Raw genomic sequence first — 24,504 nt, forward strand, 5'->3', positions numbered from 1 at the left:
CCTGTTCCCAAGCCAAGGGAGTGTGTTTGTGCTGAGCTCAGGCTGTATGGATACAGCCTGAGGACTGAGCTGGAGGCTCCAATGACTCAGTTCAGCTCTCATCATATCCTCTTTGACTTCTCTGCAAAATTCTTCCCACAGACACTTTCCTTTACTCTAATACATGTCTATGTATATTCTGAACTTCATCTGGAACTCATTGCTGCCTTGCTACATAAAAACAGTAAGTTTTATAGGACTAAAACACACAAATGAAATAACAAACCCCCACTCACTGCCTGGGGCACAACTGGGGCTGCAGCTCCGACGTGAATGGCATCGTAAGGGGCTTCTTCAGCAAACCCCATTCTTCCATCGCCCACTGAAAGAGAGGCACACTTTGAAAACCTGCGAGAGTCAGACTGCTTGTGAAGATTCTAACACAGGAGGCTGGAAATGCAGTCAGGTAGGAGACTTTTGTGACTTCATATATCTTTAAGACTGGGGAAGAATAAGCCTAACCAATTACAGGTACAAGGGCGGGGTGGGGACATAGCTCGGTGGTACAGCACCCAGGTAGCATGAGGAAGGCAAGAAAACAAAAGGAAGATAGCAGTAAAATAAAAATGCATACCAAGGGTGGAGAAATTATGCAAAGCAACAGAAGAGTAATCATTACAACACCTATATCAAAGATAAATACAAGCAACTGGATAGCTGAACAGGCAAGCGATTGACAAAAGGAAAATCCAATGGGCAAAATGCAAACAAATTCAACCTCATTGATGAGCTGGAAAATGAGCTAAGATCATAAACAATGCACGCTGTGTCCATTGAAATGGACAAGGGCTGGCTGCTGTTTCTCCTCGGTGTCTCAGTGCCGGCCAAGAGTGCAGTTCTTGACTCTATGCTTGGCTCTTGTGCAACTGAAAACTCTCTAAAGGAAACAGTAAGCCTTCTGCTACTCACCAACCAGCCGTACTCGCCCAGAGGACAGGAGCATGGGGTCATCCTTTTTGACATTAGTTATTGAGTCATCCACTAGTTCTTTAATGTGATCAATTCCAATGACTTTCCCACTGTGTCCAACCTGAAAAACAAAAGATGATTCAGGAGTCCACAGGCTAAACTTGCTTTTTTGAGGTTTCATTAATTCCTTAATTAAAACCATATTCTCCAATAAGAAATTTAAAAAAAAGTTTTAATTCTTTTATCTGCTAAACTCTGTTTATAACTATTTTTACTTTTTTGAAGTACTTTTATTTAGGCAATTATAAAGTTAAACTAAATTACAAAAACTTATAATAGTAAGAAAATTGTGTTTTTCTTAGTTTTAATTTTTAAATCCAGAACTTAGGTGTGGTGGGTGGCACAAGCCTTTAGTCCTTGTACTTGGGAGGCAAAGGTAGGTAGCTGAGTGTTGAGTGAGTTCAAGACCAGCCTGCTCAACACAGTGAGACCCAGCCACAGCTATATGGTGAGACCCAGTCTCAGAAAACTAAATATATTTCTAAATACAGAACTTTGAGGTAGGATTTAATTACCAATACTTAATGTGCATGTGCTCTAGCTAAAAGGGTGTGACGGCTATTTTCAGTTGTTAACTTGACTATATCTGGAATGATCTACAATCCAGAACTTTTAAAGATCTTGTGAAAGGTTTAAAAAAGAAAAGCTAAGGGCCAGGGTGGTGATTTGAAAACATTTGGCTGGTGGGAAGTGGCAGTATTAGGAGGTGTGGCCTTATTGGAGTGGGTGTGGCCTTGTTGGAGTGGGTGTGGCCTTGCTGGAGGAAGTTTGTCACTGTGCTCAAGCTCTGTCCAGTATGGAGAACGTCTCCTTCTGGCTACCTTAGGATCAAGATGTAGAACTCTCAGCTCCTCCACCATGTCTGCCTTTATGCTGCCATGCTTCCTGTCATAATGGACTGAACCTCTGAACCTGTAAGCCAGCATCAATTAAATGTCTTGCTTTATAAGAGTTGCTGTGGTAATGGTGTCTCCTCACAACAGTGAAGCCCTAACAGAGACGAAGGTGATTTTAAAACTGCTCACTCACCTGCTGGGACCAGGCATGGTGGTGCATGGTTACTTTTATTAGCAGTTAGATTTCTATGTTTACATAACAAGTTCCAAGCCAGCCAAGGGTACATCTAGACCCTGACTCCAAAAAATAAAATAAATCTTAGAAAAATCAATTATTACCTAAAAATCTTTAAGAAGCCAGACACTATAGCACTCACCTATCATCCTATAATTCAAGAACTGAGGCAGGATGGCCAGTCAGTACAGAGTAAATCTGAGGCAAGCCTTAGTTGTTTGAAATCAAAAACAAAACGATGAGGTGAAATTTCTATACCCAATGCTATTGCTACTAGTGAAAAATATGAAAACACTTAAAAAAAAGAAAAAAGAAGCCAAGCCTGATGGTACATGCCCTTAATCCCAGCTCTTAAGAGCAGAGCTTCTGAATTAGACGCCAGCCCAATCTACATAGCTCTGAACCAGATCCTGACTGAATTCAGCACTCACAGTTGCCTGACATTAGTCATAAAAACCCCTCATTCTCTAGATCACATCTCAAGTACAAAGTAAGAAGAGACAGGGTCTACACCACATAAAGGATCTGAAAAACAAGCAAACACCCACGCATGGTAAGCACTCAGAACACCAACAATCGAAGGCAGATGCTTGGTAAACAGTACCAGCCGGAGCCCTTTTTAAACTACATTTGCTCATTTAGTTTGTACGTAAGGGGCATGTGCCCGGCACATATGGAGAGGTCAGGGGAGAACTTATGGAGACTGTTCTCTCCTTCCACCATGTGGGTTCCAGGAATTAAACTTAGGTTGCCAGGACTCGCAGCACATGTCTTTACCGGCTGAGTCACCTGTCAGCCCCCTAATGATATTTTAAAAATGAAAATTCCTTTTAAACCAGTAACATATTAATCTAGAGAACTACTCATTAGTGCAATGCTAGTTGTAGCTTTTTATAAAGGAATTCCTGATACCCAGCTCTGAGGACTTGAAGTCTACAAAACAAGTAAAAGTCTGAAAAGAAGTTGTGACACCCCACTGTGTGCCAGGCACCAATCTCAGATACTTAACCAACAGCAAGGGAAAAAACTAGACAAAATTCTCATTTCTGCAGAGTTACACTATAGAAGCTACTGCACATTCGTATAAAAATAGACAGATGCATACATACCAGCATAAGTAGACCAGGACCTCTCACTGTAGCTACAGGCTTTCTCAAAGCACCCTGATCAGACTCTGAGCACAGATGAACCCTCACTCCACGTGCCTTAGTGGTCCCAGCTTACACTCTGGACACTGTCACCAAATAAGCCTCTGGTGCTACACTAAACAAGTCACTGAATACAGTAAACAGGGCTTTTGACAGCTCCTCCCCAAGGGAAAAGTTCCACCTCTATTCTTGAGAGACATTAAGATGGCCTAAAAACCAGATCTGCTCTGGTTGTTGTTGTGGTTGTTGTTAAATGAGAACTTAGCAGAAAATGGTTTGAATAACTGGACTGTCGTACTGGGAGCACAGGGTAGAGGCTGTCTAATCATGATGCACATGCAGAAAAATGTAAGGGCAAATAAACACCCAGAGAGAAACCAATCAGCTAGACATGGTGACATATGACTTTAAACCCAGCACTCAGGAGGCAGAGGCAGTTGTATCTCTGTAAGTTTGAGGCCAGCCTAGACTACAGGGAGAGTTTAAGGATAGCCAGAGTTATACAGAGAGTTTCTGTCTCAAAAACCCAAAATAAATACAATAAGATAAAGCCTAGCCTTTTAAATCCAGCCAATAAGAAGCCAGGGAGGCCCTTAGGCTTCAACATTAGATAAGGTGAATAAATTCTCTCTGAGCTCTACAGTTTGGGTTCCGTAACTTGCAACAATAATCCTAAATGATACATGTAAGATTACCATCTTAATGGAACGTAAGAAAACAAAAAAAATTATAACCACCAGTTAGAAGAGACCATAGCTAAATCACATATAAAGGAGAAAAAGTCCTTACCATCCGTGCAAAACACGCGGTGAGGATTCCACTTCCAGACCCTACGTCAAGGGCTTTAGCGCCTTCGTGCAGCTGGTCAAACAGGAGCTCTAGTGCATATGCATGCTGCCGAACGAAAGAGCATCAGCCGACATCAATTCCTTCCTGAAGCCCATACCCACCTCTTATAAACACACCTGTAACCGTCTACCGAAGTTTTTACTCTTACCAACTATGATGACAATGTGAACAGATGGACGCCACAGTTTACATCAGAGTTCTTAAGTTTGCTTAGACCTCCTACATTTAAAGTGCTCCTGTAATTTTAGGTAACAACTATATAAATTAAAATTCAAAGTCACAAGATAAAAAAAATGGGGTTCTCAGTGGAAAACGCTCAACCAACCCCTTCCTTCCCAGATGTTCAGTTCTATTTCCTAAAGGCAACCAATGTTTCCAGTTTCTTCTAACTTTTCTGGAGAAATATTCACTTTGTCACGTACAAGTGAATACTGTTTTGCTTATTATATTTTGAAGGGAAATTCAATATTTAGGAGCCATTTTTTTTTTATAGCTTAGACCATATTCAGGTATGTATGAATGAATAACAACAAATACCAATATTGGAGAGATTTATGTTAGCTGCAATCTTCTATAATAAAAACAAATGATATTACCAAATATAGCTGTAAGCTAATAACACTTCATAAAAGTCATACAAAGTACTGGTGTGGTGTTACTCAGGAGGCATATGCCAACTTAGTCTACATAGTGAGTTCCAGGACAGCCAAGGCTACATATTGAGACCCTGTCTCAAAAAAATAAACAAAACCCCAAAACTTATATGTATATTAAGTCCCTTTCTTTTTTTTTTTCTTTTCGGTGTTTTGAGACAGGTTTCTCTGTGTAGCCCTGGCTGTCCTTGAACTCACTCTACAGACCAGGCTGGCCTCGACTTACAGAGACCCACCGGTCTCTACTTCCAGAGAGCGGGGATTAAAGGCATGAGCCGCCTCCACCACCAGGCTTACGTTACACTCTTAAGAGCAAATCAAGTGGACAAAATCTTATTTTTGTGTCTATAGTTGTGGTGATCTGAACAAGAATGGTCCCAGTAGGTTCATATAGTTGCATGTTTGGTACTCAGCTGGTGGAGATGTTTAGGAAAAATTTAGAGGGGTGGACTTGATGGAGAAGGTGTGTCATTGGGTGGGCTCTTAAGTTTCAACAGCCTAGGCCATTCCCAGTTAACCCAATTAAGTCCTCTTTCCCTCTCTCCTTCCCTCATTCCTTCCCTCCCTTCTCTCTCCTTCTTGTAGATCCTACGTAAGCTCTCCATTACTACTCCAGCACCATGCCTGTATGTCTGTTGCCAAGCTCACCATCATGAATCATAGGTTCTAGCCGTCTAACCCTCTGAAACCAGGAACCCCAAATGAAATGCTTTTTTTAATAGGTATCCTGGATCATGATGTTTTATCACAGCAATAGAAAAAAACTAAGGAGCTAAAGAGATGGCTCAGAGATGAGAAGTACTTGATGCTCCTGTAGGAGATGTGGGTTCTGTACCAGTACCCACATGTGTTAGGGGCTGGTCTTGTGCTCTGTGTATTCAGATGCTGATTTCTGTACCCTGAGATCTAGTAGAATCCTCCTTATCAATGTGATGTGAAGAATCCTCCCCAATTATATCTGATTAGTTAATAAAAGGCTGAACAGCCAATGACTGGTCAGGGGAGAGAGAAAGGCTGGACTTCCGATTCCAGTCAGGGGTCCCGGGGAAAAGAGCCAGGTAGAAAAGTTCACCATGAGGCAGGTGAAGGTCCAGGACAAGAAGGGCCACAAGACAGGTAGAAAAAGTAAAAGGTCCCCATGAGGTCAGGCTCCACGAGGACACACATGGAGCAGAACAAGCCAGGATGAGTCAAACTGAAAGTAATTGGAGTGTGTGGTTGGAATATAGACAGTATAGAATTAGGAATATCTGCTCAGTTGCTTAATGTTTGTCAAATAAATCTATAGGCCTCTGTCTCAATTATTTGGGAGCTAGCCACACGTGGTACACACGCATACACACATGCAGGCAATTACACATATACATAAAATAAAAAAATATGTTTAGTTGGGTGGTGATAGTGTTCTCCTTTAGTGCCAGAACTCAGAGGCAGAGGCAGGCAGATCTCCATGAGTCTGAGGCCAACCGATCTAAAGAGTGAGTTCAAGGTCGGCCAAGGCTACACAGAGAAACCCAAATCACTTAAAGCAGGTCTTTTTAAAGTCACATATCTATCACCTGCTATCTTTCCACCTGCTAAGCATCGCCACTATTCCCTGGAGACTTTTCCAAGTGAGCTGTGAAAGCTTCAGATCCCGACAGCATGGTGTTGTAGCTGTTTCCTCTAAGTTCAAACACTGCCCACCAGAGGGGAAAGAAAGGCTCCCAAGACTCTGGGAGCTCAGAAAAAGTAGACTGCTTACCTCTCTCTTTAAGGTCACATGAAGTGTGAACAATTTTGGGTGAAGAGTCTCATAGAATTGCCTAAAGATCTCAGAGCTCCTAGATGTAGCTTTTGTGTATTACAGCCCATTTGTGCATTACAGCTAGGGTGTCCCTTGCAGTGACAGAGTGGCCTTTGGGTCACCATGTTCATCTAAGTAACCCCAATAAGCTCACTAGCTTAGACTGTCTCGGGTCTGTTGCTGGGCCTGATTGCAGTGAACAGACATCTGTTCACATCATCCAAGCGAGAGTCAGACAGCACAAAGCCACTGTGTTATGTAAAATAGTCTCTTCTTGACTTTTGCTAAGTTCGTTTCATGTCACAACAGATGCTGAAGATTTTAATAATAGCTCTTCTAACAAGAAGAGTTCTTCTCAATACCAATATAAATAAGGCCTGATAGTCATACCTTTAATCCTAGCACTTGGGAGGCAAGAGGCAGAGGCATGTACCTCTCTGTGAGTTTGAGACCAGCCTGATCTACATAGTGAGACACTGTCTCAAAAGAAGAAAAAACAAAAAGAAGTACGTTTGTGACTTGAGTGAAATGTGACCTGCTTGTGAGCCAATGAGCAAAGCTAACTCACCATGTGAGGAGCGCTGATTGTTGCCTGGAAACCTGCAAAACAAAGAGAGATAACTTCACACTCTGCTACAAGAACACAACATGTGATGCCGCAGCTCCTTTTCTAACAGCCACATGCTGTTTTTCACAATTCGTTTTCAGTTTTTATGATCTTTAAGCAAAATTTGTTAGAAGATTGACATAGGCATAAGTTAGAAAATACAATCGCCCACAGGCTAATGCGCTTGGCTAGTGAACCCACTAACTCCTACTTCGAAGAAGCCCTCTGCACTGTTGCTAAAGAAGGGAAGACCCACGCAACTGCTTTCAGTGTACTGCCACTTGTTCAGATCTTGTATAGGCCTATAAATCTATAAACCACTTGTTTGAGACAAGGCCTCATAGAGCTAAGGTGAGCCCTGGGCTCCTGACCCCCCTGCCTTCACCTCCCAAGAGCTCAGTTTACAAGCATCATGCCAGCTTGGTGCTTCAGTCCTTGGTTCCTTTCTTTTTGAGAGGGTTTCCATATGAGCCCTGGCAGGCCCTAAACTCAGCATCATTCTGCCTTAGCCCCCCCAAATAGCTGGATTTACAGGCTTACACCAGGAAGAATTTTCTTCATATTTATAAAAGGAAACCCTTCATAAGTAAAATAAGTATGCAAAGTCTTAGCAGAATAAGTCACATCTAGGACAACACTTTAACAGGCAGACGGCCAGCTAGCAGACTAGTAAAGCTCTTCAATGTGCTCCTCTTTTGCCGTCCAATGGTAAATCACTGTCTTGTGCTGAGTTTCAGACCATGTTTCTCTTCCTTCCGATGTTACACTCTCAAGAGTTATTTACCTGCTTCTGCCTCTGAAGCAGTTTTCACTGAGCGGTGGTAGCAGGTGCCTTCGGGGTTCAGAAGCTCCCCAGGATCTTCTTGCTGACTGTCACCGTGCTTCAAAAGAAGACATGGCAGCTGGCCGACAGAACCTGAGGCACCTCTAAGCCTCAAAGGCGCCCACTGCCAAGGCTCAGCAGCTCAGCAAAACCTGCTTCAGGACAAGGAATTAAATGCGGAACTTTCTAAAGACAAACGAAAGCCAAAGCGTCCATGGGGCCAGTGAAGCAGACCATCAGTGACTCAGTTACCTATTCCTTTAAATACTGATTTTAAAAATCAATGCTAATATGCAATTTCAAAGTCAGGGATCCTCAATAAACAGCACTCAGCTACAACTCTTAAATTTTCATTGAACTTTTGTTTTTCCTTAAAATATTCCCAAACTTACTAATTTGCATAAAAAGATGCATTTTGCTACAAAAGGTGGGTTGGGATATAAAACTGGGCAACAAAATTTCCATTAATGGGGTTATAATCTATATGTGTATACTGCTCTTTTCCTAGTCATAAAATTAGAGTACATGAGAAAAATGTGACTCTTTAGAAATATAAAGCTTACCTATTGACTGTGGAGAATCCATGTAAGGGTTAGATTTTGCATAGTGGGAGCGGTCTGTAGCCAGCATCACCTCAAATACTTTATCTGTCTTGATGATTCCATTCTCTGAAATGAATGAGACAGATATTTTAAGCAGATGTGACATCAGACATATTTCAAAATTACTCTCTCTGGCTGCACTGCAGAGGTCAGAAAGCAGACAAGACCACTGCCTGCCATGATCCAGGCAACGTCAAAAAATCAACATGAATGGGCAGCCGAGGGTCACACAAGGAGCACTCAGAGGTCACGACACGACACGTGACACTGAGGTGCAGGAGAGAGTCCTGAGTTAGAAATCTATTGTGGAGGCATCGAGATGCAGCTCCCAGGCAGGGTCAAGTAAGGACTGGTGACAGGTACAAGTAGGGGCTGGAATGCCGCCCTTGAGAAGAAAATGTTTTTCTTTGTTTTAAATGTTAAAGTATGTTCTGCTGTGTCCTGTTTCTGTGGAAGCGGTTCTCACACTTTCTTGGTAATGTCAAGTTTATTTTGATAATAAGAAGAGGGGAGATTTGTTATATGAATATTTTGAGAAGAAGCCTTTGTTTAGTCGTATTTCTTTGTTTAGTCTTGCCTCAGTTGTTCCTGGTATCGTGGGAATAACGATCTTATGGTATCTTGCCAAAATGGAAATTGTGGTAATGCATATTCATATCTACATAAAGATTAATAAAGCTTGCAACTGTGTGCAGTTGCTTCTGCCTTTGCTCTACACCCTCTGTGCCCTGGTGGTTTGCGACTGTACCCAGGGCCCCCAACACACTAGACATTGACAATCTAAGTCTCCATCCACACTGGTGGTAACTGGAGTAGACAAGAACACACAGAGAAGGCAAATAAAAGCCAGTGCAAGGCAGATGCTGCATAAAGCAGAGCCTTCAGAATGAGGAGCTGGGTAGGTGGCTCAGGACTGTAAGGGAAGCAGAGGCAGGACCATTCATATGGATTGAAGGCCAGCCTGGGCTGCAGAGTGAGTCCCAAACTAGACAATGCTACATAGTAAACCCCTGGGGTAAGAAAGGCAAACAAACAGAAGAACTAACCATGGATGCAGAGGCCAGGTAAAGGCTCAGCGGACACAGTGTTATACAGTCTAAAAGAACCCAATCTTTGAGAAGAAAAATAAGGCCAATTGTATGTATATTTCATGTACAGCTAGTTATGTAATATTGTCTGTTAAAACTTCAGTGGGTATGGTGGAACATGCTTTTAATCCCAATGCTTAGGGGGCAAAGACAGGCAAATTCTTCTGCGTTCAAGGCCAGCCTGGTCTATATAGCTTGTTCACAGTAAGACTCTCATCTATTTAAAACAAAACAAAACAAAAAACTTTCAATAACTCTCATAAACCCATGCTTACAGCTACTTAATAAAGCTCTTACTTCTCTCTTAACTGTGTTCACTGGCTATGGGACATGACAACCTCTTTCCCACAAAAGGATAAACAAAACAGCCTAGTTACAGAGCTACAAGCAGTAAGATTGAATGGTCTTGACTTCCACACTTCTGGAGAGAAATAAAGTTTTCTTGCTCTTTTTGTTTTGCTCTTTAGAGACAGGGTCTCACTATTTAAGTCCAGAGAGGACTTAAACCTACCATTTTTACTCAACATCCTGAGCACTGAGGTTACAGAAACACCAGCAAGTTCAGAATAAATAAAATGTTTAAACCAAAAACATGCTTTGCTTTATTTGACTACATTATAAATAGCTATTTTAAAATGAGGTTTCAGTAAAAGCAACATGAGTAGCTTAAATATTTATGCAAACTTATGTCATTTAGTCATCAATTGTAGAACTTCCAATTTTCAAAAATTAATGTTGGCCATCCAGCTGCTCAAAAAAGACAACAAAATAAAACCCTAAATCTGAGATCAAGAAGGGGCAGGAAACAAAATAAACATGGCCTACAGCATCACCATACCAGGATAATACCAAAGAAAGAGGAAGCAAAAGACACAGATTAAACAATGATGAAATCATTCCCCCCAAAAGGAAGTACAGTGCCAAGTACTGTAGAAGACAGGTTAGTGCTCATGGGTAAGCATAGGAGAGCCTGGGGTGTTAAGTGCACAGTGTTCTTCTTCAAGGGACAGAGTGATTGAAGCAGATGAGCTTTCTAACCTTTGTGCTATCTGTGTGATCAGAGACTTTCCTGGCACCCAAAGCTCCCCAAGACCCTTGTTGTAAGCTTGTTTTCTCAGTCAGTCAAGAGATCCTATCTTTATAGACTTTACAGAGTTTCAATGCAGTCATATATATCTGACTTGTATTTCACCCAATTTTGTTTCTCAAGATTTATGTTGTACACCAGGATTGAATTAATTACTACCAGAATATTTTTCACCAAATTGTGTTCTGATTAAAAATGCCTACAATAAACAACTTTAAGTCAGACTCGGAAGTTTGAACCACCAGCAGCAACTGTTTTGAACCAACAATGCCTTTCTGCCTCCCCCCAGCTCATCTCTCTGCACCCCATTAAGGCCACAGCGAGTGCCCCTCCCTCCTCCCTCCAGAAGATACTATAACATTCAACGTACTTCTAGGGTTTGGAAGAGCACAGTGCTGGCTCCAAGAAATGCCTCATAAGTCACTGGGCCAATGGTGCCAAGACCATTCAACAATAAAAGAACACTTATTTTTGAAAGATTTACTTATTTAATGTATGTGAGTACACTGTAGCTATTCTCAGACACACCAGAAGAGGGCATCAGGTTACATTACAGATGGTTGTGAGCCACCATGTGGTTGCTGGGAAATGAACTCAGGACCTCTGGAAGAATAGTCAGTGCTCTTAACCACTGAGCCATCTCTCCAGCACAAAAAGACTCTTCATAAATGACTCTGAGACAATTAGAGAGCCACAAGCAAAGGGGCTTAGCTTTGGCCTTCCCTTATGACACATATAAAACTTAATTAAAGGCAAATATTTTAAAACTAAATACAGAGCCAAGTGAATCTGTGAGTTTAAAGTCAGCCTAGTCTACAGAGCAAGTTGAAGCCAGGGCTACAAAGAGAGACCCTGTTTCAAAAACCAACAAAACAAAACAAAATTCCATGCCTAAATATAAAAGCCATATGGTAACCTTCAAAGAAGAAAAGATGATGAGGGGTTAGAGATTGCTCGGGGGTTAACAGCACTGGGGGCTCTTGCAGAAAACCAGTTCTGTTCCCAGCACCCACATAGTTCTGATGCCTTCATCTAACCTCTGTAAGCAGAAGGCATGCACAGGGGCATCTTCATGCAGGTAAAATACTCAAAACACATAAAATAAATCTAAAAATATAAAAGAAAGCACTGGGTAAATATTCAAAACTTTAGATTTCACAATAGATTCTGAAATATCAAAACAAAAGCATCAAAACTAAAACAATAAAATAAATTGTGCTTCAAAAAAACCTCTAATCAGAAGGCTTCATAACTGATGGGAAGACCAATGATTTGGTGGGAGAAGGTATTTATAAATCTTTTATCTGCAGAGGTTTAGCCAGGTGTGATGACAGGTCTCATATGTCAAATAAAGCACTTGGGAGGCGAAGGCAGGAGGATAACAAATGCAAGGTCATCTTCTGCAGCGCAGTGAACTCGGGGCCAGCCGTGTAACATGAGTCTCAAAGAACTCTTAAGACTTAGTGCTAAAAACAGTCACTAGGGCTGGGACTCAGTAGTAGAGGGCTAGTCTAACATGCCTCAGGGTTCTGGGTTCAGTCTATAACTCTACCAAAGATAACTACCCAGGAAGTTTTTAAAAGGATGACCCAGGGACTGGAAAGACAGCTCCATGGTTAAGAGTAAATGCTACTACTGCAGAGAGCCCAAGTTTGGTTCTCAGCACCTGCATAGGGGGCCTTACAACCATCTGTAACCCCAGCAGCAGTGGGATCCAAAGCCTCTGCTGACCTCAGGCACCTATACTCATGAACATAGCCCCTCCTCCATATGACATGTTTGTAGAGAGAATCTCCTGCACTGTGGGGAAGCACCACCTCTCAATAAGATACTGATGGCCTATTAGGGAAAGACAGGAAGTCACAGGTGGGAGTTCTGATAGAGAGACTAGAACTCTGGGGATAGTCTGAGGTGGGGGTTTTCGCCCTAGACTCTAAGCAAGATGGACACATGAAAATGAGGAAAGGTAACTAGCCTTATGGCAGGCTTAGACTAGTTTAAACAGGATTAACTGAGTTACTAGCAAGCAGGAACGAGCCAAAGCTTAGGGCCTAGGCATTTACTCAAAATTAAGTCTCGGAGTTGTTATTCTGGGAACAAGGAGGCCAAGTAGAAATGCTCACAGTTATTTTTCTTTTTTAATTTAAAGCTAAAAGAAAGTTGAAGATAAGAAAAGATGACCCAGTTTTTAAGATCTAACCAGACAATCTCCACAATCCATAATCCAAGAACCACATGATCCACATTACATAAAAATATGCCAACTATCATTAGTCATCAGAAAAATAGAAACTTTAACCACTATGAAATACCATTTGTTACTCACTAAGATGGCTATAATAAAAAGTAACATAAGAAGTCAACATCAGTAGCAATACCTGTCCTCTCAAGAAGTAAGACCCTGTCTCTTAAAACAAAACAAAACAAAACTAACAAAAGCATACACACTAAGGATCACAACACGGTTCAGAATCATCAAAAAGCAGAAACAGTCCAAATGCCTCTAGGATGACTGCATATAAAACGTGGTGTATCTGTACAGTGGAATATCACTTAGCCACCAAACAGGATGACGTATGTATTCATGAACATGGACCAAACTGAAAGTCTATGCTGAGTGAAAGAAGCCAGTTATAAATTACTATATACTAAATGACTTTAAAACAAAAGATTAAAAAACAGATCAGTAGTTGCTTAAAGTTGAGGATGGCAGGAGACTACAGAGGTGAGACAAGATGCCTTTCTAGACAACGAATATGTTCATGTGACCACAGCAGTGGTTGCACATCCCTACAACATAGCAAAGCCCTTGAGTGATAGGACTTAAATGGGTGAATTACACTGTGTGGGACTTACTGTAGTAAAGCTGGGTAAGGAAAAACCACTTCAGTGGGCAGGAAGCAAGCTGATGCTCTGCTCAACAAGGAAGGCCGTGGCTCCTGGGAGGAGACGTGATGAGACTGAGGAAGAGTCACATCCATGGAAGCAGCAGCAGCAGACCCTGTCTCCTCCCCTCTCAGTTCTCACCCCAAGCACTGCCATCGTTACCTGTTACAAACTTGCAATCACACAGAGCTCCTGGGGTGGCCTGAAGTCCACAAGACAAATGGAAAAACAAAGAAAACAGAGACCATAGCACTTCAATGGGTGACTACACAGCTGATCTGAAGCACCCTACAAGGTAAGCAATCTAGGAATAATCAACTCCAAAACATATTCTGGAAAATGATACATCTGAAAGACAAAAAATAATTAGATCCTCAGGCAGGTTAGAGGAACATTAAAAGCAAGTAAAGGGGCTGGGGATTTAGCTCAGTGGTAGAGCGCTTACCTAGGAAGCGCAAGGCCCTGGGTTCGGTCCCCAGCTCCGAAAAAAAGAACCAAAAAAAAAAAAAAAAAAAAAAAAAAAAAGATGAAGCAAAGCATTTTGCAAGAAAGTCAGCTGACGACCATCGAAGGCACGGAATGACCAGGGCTGCAGTCAGCACCCTGATCTCAAGAGGCCCAGCCCAAGCACAAGGCAGACACTCAGTTACACTTTACTAGTAAATCAAGCTCTAGGCAAAAGCATCCCAACAGAGGACTGCCCTGCAGCTGCCAGGCAAACTCCAAAGTGGAGGGAGCTGCAAATGGGACACAGGGCACTGTTTTGGGGATGGGGGATGGGAGGAGGGAGAAACATGCTGTGGGGATAACCAGCGAAGGGCAAACCAGGAAACATTTTAGGCTTTGAGGACCACGTGGGGCACTGTAGTAGGGTGGGAAGAGCCATACACTGGAAGTATGGGTTTTTGTCACCATAAGTGTTTATAAAACCTGAAATCAGCCCAGATTTGGTCAGAGAACTGTTAATAGTTTACAGGACTCAGTGACGGCTCTGAATTGTGTCTGTCACATTTTTAGAAGTGCATTTTTTAAATTTAAGTGTAAGCTTTCAACTATCAAAGTTACAGGGAGAAATGTTTTGAATGTGCAAGAATTTAAGAATGGTGCATACGAAACCCTTCTAGCTTCTTAAAACGTTGAGTCACAACCCTCTAACTGTAGAAGTTAAAAAAAAAAAAAAATAAGAGTGGGGCAAACAGTAAAATGTGTCTGACAATGTAAAGGGGGCTGGAGGATGGCTGCTGCTCTTCCAGAGGACCCTACTTCAATCATCAGCACCACAGCAGAAGGCTAAACCACACTACATTAAATAATTTACTAATTTTTGGCGACACATATATGGCCACCACTGTGCAGAAATATTTCTTTTGAATAGCAACGATTTGTCTCTAGATGTGCAAAAAATATGTGCTGTCTGCTTTGCATGTGCAGACTAATTAGAGGTTAAACATACAGTTACCATTAGCCTTTTTCAATAGTGAACAACTTGCAACCCACCCATACTCTGTTTGCAACCTTGGGGTACAAGGGCCCTAATTAATTAACTATAAAATGGCTATTGTGAGTCCAAATATGCAGCTGATCCAAACAAGAGTTTTAAAAGTAAATGTAACAGAATATAAATTATAAGCCAAAATTTTAAAACTTTGAAAAACTAAGGATCATACTAAGAATGGATACATTTTTCTTTCCAACTTGGGGTGTAGAAAAGGACAGAAGGTGAAGCAAATTTAAGGTGGAAAAAAAAATCACAAAACTATTACACAAGAGGCCAAAGTGGGGTGGGAGGTGGGTGTGAATGCCTTTAATCTCAGCGCTCAGGAGGCAGAGGAAGGCAGATCTCTGTAAGTTTGAGGACAGCCTGTTCTACATAATGAGTTCTAGAACTGTCAAGGAAACACAGTGAGACCAACTCAAAAAAAAAAAAAAAAAAACCCACAACATGTATTGCAGAATTATAGAAGCATCATGATTTACACATCAATAAAGCTGAGGTGAGGCAGTTTCAAGCAGATAAAACTGTAAAAAGAAGATATTTTATGTCTAGTGTCACTAGGATAGGTCTATTATAACAGATGCACAGAGCAGGGAACAAAAGGAAAACAGCATACTACACCTCATAAATAGAGATAATCACTTGTTTACAATTTTTAAATTTGGCAGAGCAGACTTATTCACTTTTCAGAATAAAATATGTTATCAACTTTAGTAAACAAATTGTTATTAAATTGGAAACGAGACAGGGAACTTGCCAATATTCTTCCTTTAAAAAAATGGAAGGGGGTGGGCTGGAGAGTGTGCCCTCCTGGCTCCCAGAGGACCAGAGTTCAGATGGCAGCACTGTCAGCAGGCAGCTCATGGAGCTCATTAGCCTGTAACTGCAGCTGTTGGAGGGTCTGATGCCCTCTTCTGCCCTCCTCAGATATCTGCACACACACACACACAGCACACACATACACACACACACACATACACACCCCATACACACCACACACACACACACCACACACACACCACACACACACACCACACACACACACCCCATACACACCACACCACACACACCACACACACACACCACACACACACCACACACACACCACCCACACACACACCACACACACCACACACACACCACACACACATACACCACACACACCACACACACACACACACACACACACACACACACACACACACACACACCATACACACCACACACACACACACACTAAAAGATAGGCCTTTAAAAAGTGGACAGAGCAAGTAGTAGTGTCCAATTATAGACCAAAGAAATATGAAAGGACATAACTTTCAAGGGCAGTGCTTGGAGCAGAGCATTTGCCCACATTAGAGGACCTAGATTCTATCCCATCACCATTAAAACAGTTACAAAGGGAACTACAAAGAGAAACCAGGGATTAGGATGTGGCCAGGTGGGGACTAGGAGAGCCTAGCCTTACTGGGCCAAATTGACAACAGCTGATATCTGAAAGTGATACAATAAGAAAACAGTTTAATATGATTTAGAAACAACAACAACAAAAGAATCTTTTTAAAGGAGCTCTGCTACCAAACATGACAACCTGACATCTGTCCCTGGAGTAATCTTGCCACAGGTCCAAAACCATGTTGCCAACTGAATATGGACTAAGTCTTTAAAACTGTGAACCAGAATATATACTTACACAAATTATCTTAGGTACTTATTTTAACAAGAAAAGGCTGACTAATAGGAATCGCATTGTAATGTGGGACAACTGACTCCAACTATACCTGAAACAATGTGACGCAGTCCTGGGAATGTCATGGGAAGAATGTGAATGACAGAAGAAGCAAGCTAGAAGAAAACTGAAGATGCTAGAGCACAGTTTAGCAGGTGGTTCCTGTACAGTCAGAGGGATAGCATACAGAGTGGAAAGCAGACAGTAAATGCTACCCCAATGAGGTCCCCATGGAAATGACTCTATTGGCAACTGGGCTAAACTTAGCCCTTGTTAACCTATGGGAAACAGCTGGACTACATTTTATCCATGCCCCAAGACTGTGGGAGCCTGAGCTTAAAGACGGCAGACCAGTTCATCTGTAGAGAAAATGTTAGAGCAAAAACGATGTTCAGGCTGCGGTATGAATATTACCAGCTAACTGCTTTTAGCCAAATTTACAGTGAGAAGTAGGAAGTAAAAAGAACAGAGCAGAATAATCTGAGAAACTTGTAGTTTGGCCAGAAGAAACACCTATAAAAGTACAGTTGCTAAAAGATGAACACCACTAAAAAGCCAAATCCTTTGCATTGGAACAGTACGCATCTGGGGAATCGGTAAGACCCACTCATTACGATGAAAATTTTACTTCAAAAACTATCAAAAGAAAAAATAAGTTAAGTCCATGGATCTGGAGAGGTAGCTCAGTCGGCAAGGTGCTTGTCTTGCAAGCACAAGGACCTGAGTTTAATCTCCGAACCCAAGTTTAAAAGGAAGGAGGGAAGGAAGGAGGGAAGGAGAGAGGGAGGGGAGGTGAGAGGGAGGGGAGGTGAGAGGGAGGGAGGGGAAGGCAGAGTGGAGGGAAGAGGAGGGGAGGAGAGAAAGGAAGGGAGGAAGCAAGCCAGACAGCCAGATGGTAATGTGTGCTTGTAATTCCACAGGAAGGCAAAGACAGGTGGATCAATGTACACTTGGTGACTTTCAGGCCAGTGACTGATCCTGTCTCAGGAAAAAAAAAGTGGTCAGTGTCTAAAGAATAACACCAAGGTGGTTCTTTGACCTCCACATGCACCCACACCACATATATACACACTCTCCCCTGCTCTCTTGTGTTAAAAGAATAGAGACTTGGGCTAGAGGATTTGCTCAGTAGTTAAAGACATGTGCTGCTTGTTGAGAGCTTAAGTTCAATTCCCAGTGCCCACATGGGGCCTCCCAATTAGCTGTGACTCTGCAGGTCCAGGGAACTGTCCTTTCTCTGGTCTCTGCCGGCACTGATATGTATGGTACACAAACATACGATTGGGCAAACACAAATTTACATAAAATAGAGTTAACTTTTAAAAAGAAAAAGAAATGGATAAGAGACCTAGGACAGTATCACTTTAGGACCCACTCTGTTTGCAGCCATCAAGACCCAAGGGGTCCTAACGGTGTGAGCTCACTGTGCAGAGACAAACAGTGGCCATCCCTATGATCATCTTCCAGGGACTGAGGATGCCAAGTTCTGGGCCTAGAGAGACGGCTCAGCAGATAAGAGCATTTTACGGCTCTTGCAGAGGACACAGTTATGGGCCCCAGCACCCACTGGCAGCTCAGGGCTACACAAAGAAGCCCTGCCTCTAAAAACAAAAACAAAAAAGATCTAAAATTCTCTTTTGCATTACATAGGCACCAGGCACACTACAGTGCCCATAATACGTATATACGTATGTGTACGTGTGTGTGTGTTTGTGTGTGTGTATACACATTAAGTAAATAAATCTTTTTTAAGAATAAGAATTATGCAATGGTATAGATATCCACTAAGAATACAGAGAAAACCCTGGGAAGCCAGGCAATGTGTGGTAGAGTTAGACGCCCCTGCAAGGAGCCCTGAACAATGTAAAAATAGTGGGGCTGAGGGAGTGAAGTGTAGGCTGAAGTGAAGATCTTGGGAAGTCGGAGTTGCTAGCAACATGCAACACCTTCCAAAGAAACCTGCAGGCTGAAAGAGTGAGAAGACAAACACCTCTAGGTAGAGCTGCCCAAACCCTTGATGTCCACAGCTTCTTAGGGAACATTCTGAATACCAGACAGAGTTGGGGTGTCGGTTTGCCCTGCTTACGGGGTTGCCTGACCCATCGTTCTATGCCTCAATTATTCCCTCTTGGAATGCAAATGTATGCCTTTGCTTATCCCAGTGTTGTATTTTAGAAGAATGTGGCGTGGCCTTTTGATATCTTACATGGACTTAGAGCTAAGTCTGCCTTGGTTCTCAGAGACTTTGGATTTCTGAGCATTGATCTGAGGTCTGGAAAGCTTGGAGAGGGACTAAATATATTTTGTGAGGTAGATACATTTATTCCTTCTTCAAGAGTTCTAGTCTTCACTGTCTAGCAATTATCAACAAGCTAACAGAAGTTTCACCTTTTCTTATCCAGAATGGTTAAATAAGGTACCAGTTAATTCAAACTCAAAGCACACTGAGGATAGAAAATCTAAAAAAGACTAGATTTAAATTCATACTATAATCAAAGTAATTTATGTAACAGTAAGCAAAGCAAAGCGTGCTATCTAAGTAGCAGATGTTATTCACACACATGCTGTCACCCTCTATACCTGTCAGTTTAGTTGGTCTGTAAAAAGTAAACTGTTTCAATGTTACTTCCCAAGGAAAGCCATGCTTCTTGGGCTCCTTTTCACCATATATAAAAGCAGGTAACACTGGCAGTATTAAAATGTGCTTGCCTGGCTTCTAAAATATACATACTGCATACTATCATTAATGCTATAAAATCACAATCTTGGGTTTAAAAGGTTCCTCTGAGAACTGGTGTATGTTCAAATCTGACAACAGATCCCTCTGCAGTGTTCCTTACAGTGAAATGGTCAGCCATCTTCTGACCATACCCAGTGACAAAGAGCATCATTGTCAAAACAAATTTTTTTTTCATTTTTCTTTTTCAAAACAGGGTTTCTCTGTGTAGTCCTGGCTGTCCTGGAACTTACTCTGTAAACCAGGCTGACCTCGAACTTAAGAGATCTGCCTGGGGTTGGGGATTTAGCTCAGTGGTAGAGCGCTTGCCTAGGAAACACAAGGCCCTGGGTTCGATCCCCAGCTCCGGGGGAAAAAAAAAGAGAGAGATCTGCCTGCCTCTGTCTGCTTAATTCTGAGATTAAAGCCAGAACTGCCTGGCTTTTTCAAAGCAAACCTGGTAGTCACGTAGCTCTGTGGGTTCTTCCTTGTAGTAAGCCCAAATCTACCTCCTGCTCTGACCCTCTTCTTCTACACATCTCTTCAAGTATTTTATTACTCCATACCACTTCAGGATGCTAAGCTGGACACCTCAGTCCATCAAAGCACCATCTACAATGCCAACTCTATTGCCATGTCCGTCACACATGTCTGGCGGTCCTGGGTGCCACCATCACCCATAAACCAGCTCAGTAAGAAAACACAGGCACACAAAACAGCATAACGCAACTTTCTCTTCCTACAGCTCAACTTCACTTTAAATGGAATGTAAAAGAGCCAATCATCTAGATCCGTGGGTGGATGTACAGCTGGCATTTCAGAAGTAACAGACAGAAAGATCAGAAGTTCACTGTCTCTCTCAACTCCCTGGCAAGTTTGAGGATAGTCTAGGTTCAAACAAGAAACTGATTCAAAAAAAAAAAAAAACCAAACAGATAAAAACATAAACAATAACAACAGTAAAAATGTTTTTAGGACTCAGCAACTATAAATTATCATAACCATATGTTCAAATACCAATAAAGGTCTCTACTTAGGTATACTATAGCATATTAAATCTCTTATTTCTCCCAAATAAATTCCTGATCTGCTCCTCTCCCTGGAAAAACCAAACCAAACCAAAGTCTGCTGTTCACTCATTTCCAACTTAGAAACCAGCAAAACATCCCAGGTGCCATACCCAAAAACTTCCAGGGTCATATACTTGGCTTGTCCCCCGTCTTTTTCCCACACCTCATATCCAAACCTAGCATTTGAAATTTAATGGGACTGCACTGCTCAGACCTCAGCTTATCTTCCTGGTTGGGTCTGTCCTTCATCAAATCTTTGCTCAAAGGATGTATTAGTGAGGCATTCTCTCCTACAACTACGAACCCACTGTCCCGTGCTCTGACAATGGACATCCAACGAGGTTCTATTTACTTTACTTAGCTGTTCACTGTAGAAGAAAGGGTATTTGTTTTGCTCTTCCTCTGGCCCTAGTGATTGGCACATAGAGAGTACCCACACATGCCCAAGGTGCAATATACAGGCGGGTTACTCAGGAGGTTGAAGGAGGATGACTGGGCCCAAAGATTTGTGACTAGCTTGGGCAATTTAAGGAGGCTTTTGATTATTTTTAAATAAATAAAGAGAAAGCATTCAAGTATTCACTGGGTGATTGATAATTCCAAAACACTGTTTTTGCAAAATGAAACAATTGAGGATGGAAAGAAAACATACTTAGAAATAATCCATACATTAAGGAATTGGGTTGAATTTTCCCCTTTTTATGAATAAACAAGTTGAGAAGAGAAGGAAAAGAAATTGCTCAGCCTACTCTAAGTAGCCAGTGTAACATTTTAAATGTTAAAAGATGATACTGAAATCCAAGCAGGAATCTCATGCCCTTCATACAACCAAAGTAAAAGGGAAGGCTCTGAAAACCAAGTTACTACCTCACAGCAGCCCAACAAGCTAGGGCTCTGGTGGTAGCCCAAATTTCCCTGGCAAGAGCATGCAGGAGAAAGAAGTTGGCCATCATCAAGTGCCCCCTGAAGCACTGAGTCAGCCATGAACAGAGTTCTAAAAGACTGGACCAGAATTTTTCTTAAACTTTATTTTAAAATATAGAACTGAGGGCTGGAGAGATGGCTCAACGGTTAAGAGCACTGACTGCTCTTCCAGAGGTCCTGAGTTCAAATCCCAACAACCACATGGTAGCTCACAACCATCTGTAATGAGATCTGATGCCCTCAGAACTGATAAACCTAAAACAGTGGCAGAATCTGTCCTTGTATTTCAGTTTTCTGTGTCTATGTGGTCCCAGGGTTGGCAGCTGCACATGTGCAGCTCAAGAATTCATTAGCTTGTCTCCAGCTCCAGTAATGTGTACTGCAAATGACCCAGGACTGTAAGGCCTGCTTAAGTTTTAGAGAAACTGTTCAAACATACCAAAGAACAGTCATCACAAATAAGTCAACAAATGATAAGAAATCTATCGCTCGGTCTCAACATGTACAAATGCTATATCAACTATAAAATCAAATCCAAAAAGAAGAGTAAATAATTTCAATAAATTACAATATTCAAACTAACAAAACCATGATCACATTTTGTGAAAAAATTAAACTCAAACCTCCACTTCCAATGATACATCCCTTTACTTCAGTATCATCATGATCATATTTCTAAGATTTCAATTAAAAACCCTTAATTTTGGAGACTGGCAGGACACTCAAGGAAGAGTACTTGTCTAGCATGTTTAAGACCTCAGGTTTAAACTCAAGCGCCACAAAATTAAAAACAAAATTTAGGAAAAAATAAATAAGGAAGAAAGAAGCAGATATTCATTCTCTCTCTCCTCCTCCTCCTCTTCCTCCTCCTCTTCTTCCTCCTCCTCTTCCTCCTCTTCCTCCTCTTTCTCCTCTTCCTCCTCCTCCTCCTCCTCTTCTTCCTCTCCTCTCTCTCTCTCTCTCTCTCTCTCTCTCTCTCTCTCTCTCTCTTCAAGACAGAATTCTTCTGTATAGCTCTAGCTTTCCTGGAACTTGCTCTGTAAACCAAGCTGGCCTCAAACTCAGAGATCTGCCTGCCACTGCTTCCCCAGTGCTGGCATACATCACCACCACCCTGCAGAAGTAGATATTTTCAAACTGTGTGCCAACTGCAAATTTCATATGGGTAAATACCATTTTTAAAATAAAATTATATATAAGTAAAAATAAGCTGATTAGTTAGAATGATCTCAAGTTTTAAGTTCCACAAGTATTCAAGTATTTTTAAAGCTAAATAACTTGAATTCTCTAATTTCTTCTAATAAATTATATACTTAGTATGAAACTAAATTATCTACCATACATATATTTATACTATACACTATATATCTATATATATAGTATAAAACTAAATATCTACCATCCATAAATGTTAAATACTTCTTGTATCCTTAGAAGTTTCAGTTAAGGGGGTTGGGGATTTAGCTCAGTGGTAGAGCGCTTTGACTAGCAAGTGCAAGGCCCTGGGTTCGGTTCCCAGCTCCGAAAAAAAGAAAAGAAAAAAAAAAAAGAAGTTTCAGTTAAGTAATACAATACAGTAAAGTGATTATAAAACCACTTGGAAAAGATCTAATCTTGGGTTACCACAAATTTGGTCACAAAGGAGTCTACAGTGATAACCTCCTGGGGGTTGGGGGAGTATTACCTAGTCACAATTCATGAATTCATGTTCAGAATATTATATACTGCAATAGGAGACACTTAGCTCATGTTACTAAATTTTATTGAACATTTCTAATACTGAGCTTATGTGTAAGCCACAAAAACACTTTAGACTATTGCCTCAGTATTTAAACATCTACTTCCTATCAGATATACTTCTACAAAGAGAATGTTGACAATGGTTGATAACATTTTGCCATCTCCGTTGATTACAAAACAGTAAATATCTAGTGTCTGTTTAACTATTATTTTTAAAATATGATGATGACTATTAAGTACCAAATGGTCATACTTATTTCTCTCATTCACCTTTATGTTCCTTACACAGATCTCAGCTTTGCAAACTGAATTGGCACTCCTGGGGGTGGGGGGTAATGAGTACTGATTCTCTGTGAAAATTCCATTGTTTATGGTTCAAGTCCTCCAAGGTGATTATGAATAGAGTTGAGAGGTAAGACAAACACATGAAAGGCTTAAAAAAAAACACAAGAAAATTTAAAAACATCGTCGGGCAGACTAAGATTATTTTTGCAAAATTGGTGGCAAAAGGAACTGTGAATTCTGACTAGAGTGAAAATATGAACCTGGAGCCCTTCTTGGTCTCTGAACCAAACAACACTACTCTATTTCAATTTAGAAAGGAAAGTGACACAGCATTCATTCTACCCTGAAACTATCATCAAAGGAAGGAATGCAATGACTACAGAGAATGCTATTCTTTACAAAAACAAAACAACAACAACAAAAATTTTTCAAACACGCTTTTAAAAGCCAATGGACAGTTTTGAAGAAAAGTTAGAACATTTAATACACACGGTGGTCTGCTGGATTCAGGACCTCCAAAGGCTCCGAACAAAGTCTCTTAGGAACAGCATGCTCTGACAGTCGCTCGGTCCCCCGCAAAGAGCCTATACTTTGGACAGCAACCTGAGAAACTGCTCCCAGCAGCCACCCGTAACCGCAATAGTCGGAACGTCCTCTCCCTCCCCTCGCTGGTATCAGACAGCAGCATCTCCCTCCAAAGGAAAAAACAGAGGGCGGGGAAGGCAGAAAAGAGAAACCTCGCAGGGAATCAACCGAGGAGGACGGTGAGAGAACCCGTAGGCCGAAGGTGGTGGCCCCTCGGTACCATCCCAGTCACTAGAAACACAAGCCCGCACTTTCCCACCCCGAAGTCACGCCCCTTGCCCGTGGCACCGCAGACTCCAGCAACAGCCCCGCCACCTGTGCCGCACCCGGTCCCCAGCAGCCTGCGAGGAGG

At 41.7% G+C, this 24,504-nt stretch overlaps 1 protein-coding gene across 8 annotated transcripts in view; it reads right to left on the reverse strand.

The window, feature by feature from the left end:
- The window catches only part of Pcmt1 (protein-L-isoaspartate (D-aspartate) O-methyltransferase 1), a 48,591-nt gene that overhangs the window by 7,412 nt on the left and 16,675 nt on the right, over nucleotides 1–24,504 (reverse strand). For 4 of the 8 annotated variants that reach the window (XM_039102058.2, NM_001398562.1, NM_001398561.1 and 1 more), the window contains exons 2-6: nucleotides 8,509–8,613; nucleotides 7,084–7,115; nucleotides 4,017–4,121; nucleotides 949–1,069; nucleotides 276–361 (exon numbers count right to left, since the gene is read on the reverse strand). In XM_039102058.2, coding sequence (XP_038957986.1) covers nucleotides 276–361; nucleotides 949–1,069; nucleotides 4,017–4,121; nucleotides 7,084–7,115; nucleotides 8,509–8,575 — 411 coding nt within the window. In that variant the 5' untranslated portion in view covers nucleotides 8,576–8,613. Of the gene's footprint in view, nucleotides 1–275; nucleotides 362–948; nucleotides 1,070–4,016; nucleotides 4,122–7,083; nucleotides 7,116–7,906; nucleotides 8,074–8,508; nucleotides 8,614–24,058; nucleotides 24,255–24,504 lie in introns of those variants that run through there. The other 4 variants (XM_063282051.1, XM_039102037.2, XM_063282056.1 and 1 more) reach the window with 3 other exon arrangements.

This window comes from Rattus norvegicus, chromosome 1 (assembly GCF_036323735.1).
Source record: "Rattus norvegicus strain BN/NHsdMcwi chromosome 1, GRCr8, whole genome shotgun sequence".
NCBI classification, from domain to species: domain Eukaryota; kingdom Metazoa; phylum Chordata; class Mammalia; order Rodentia; family Muridae; genus Rattus; species Rattus norvegicus.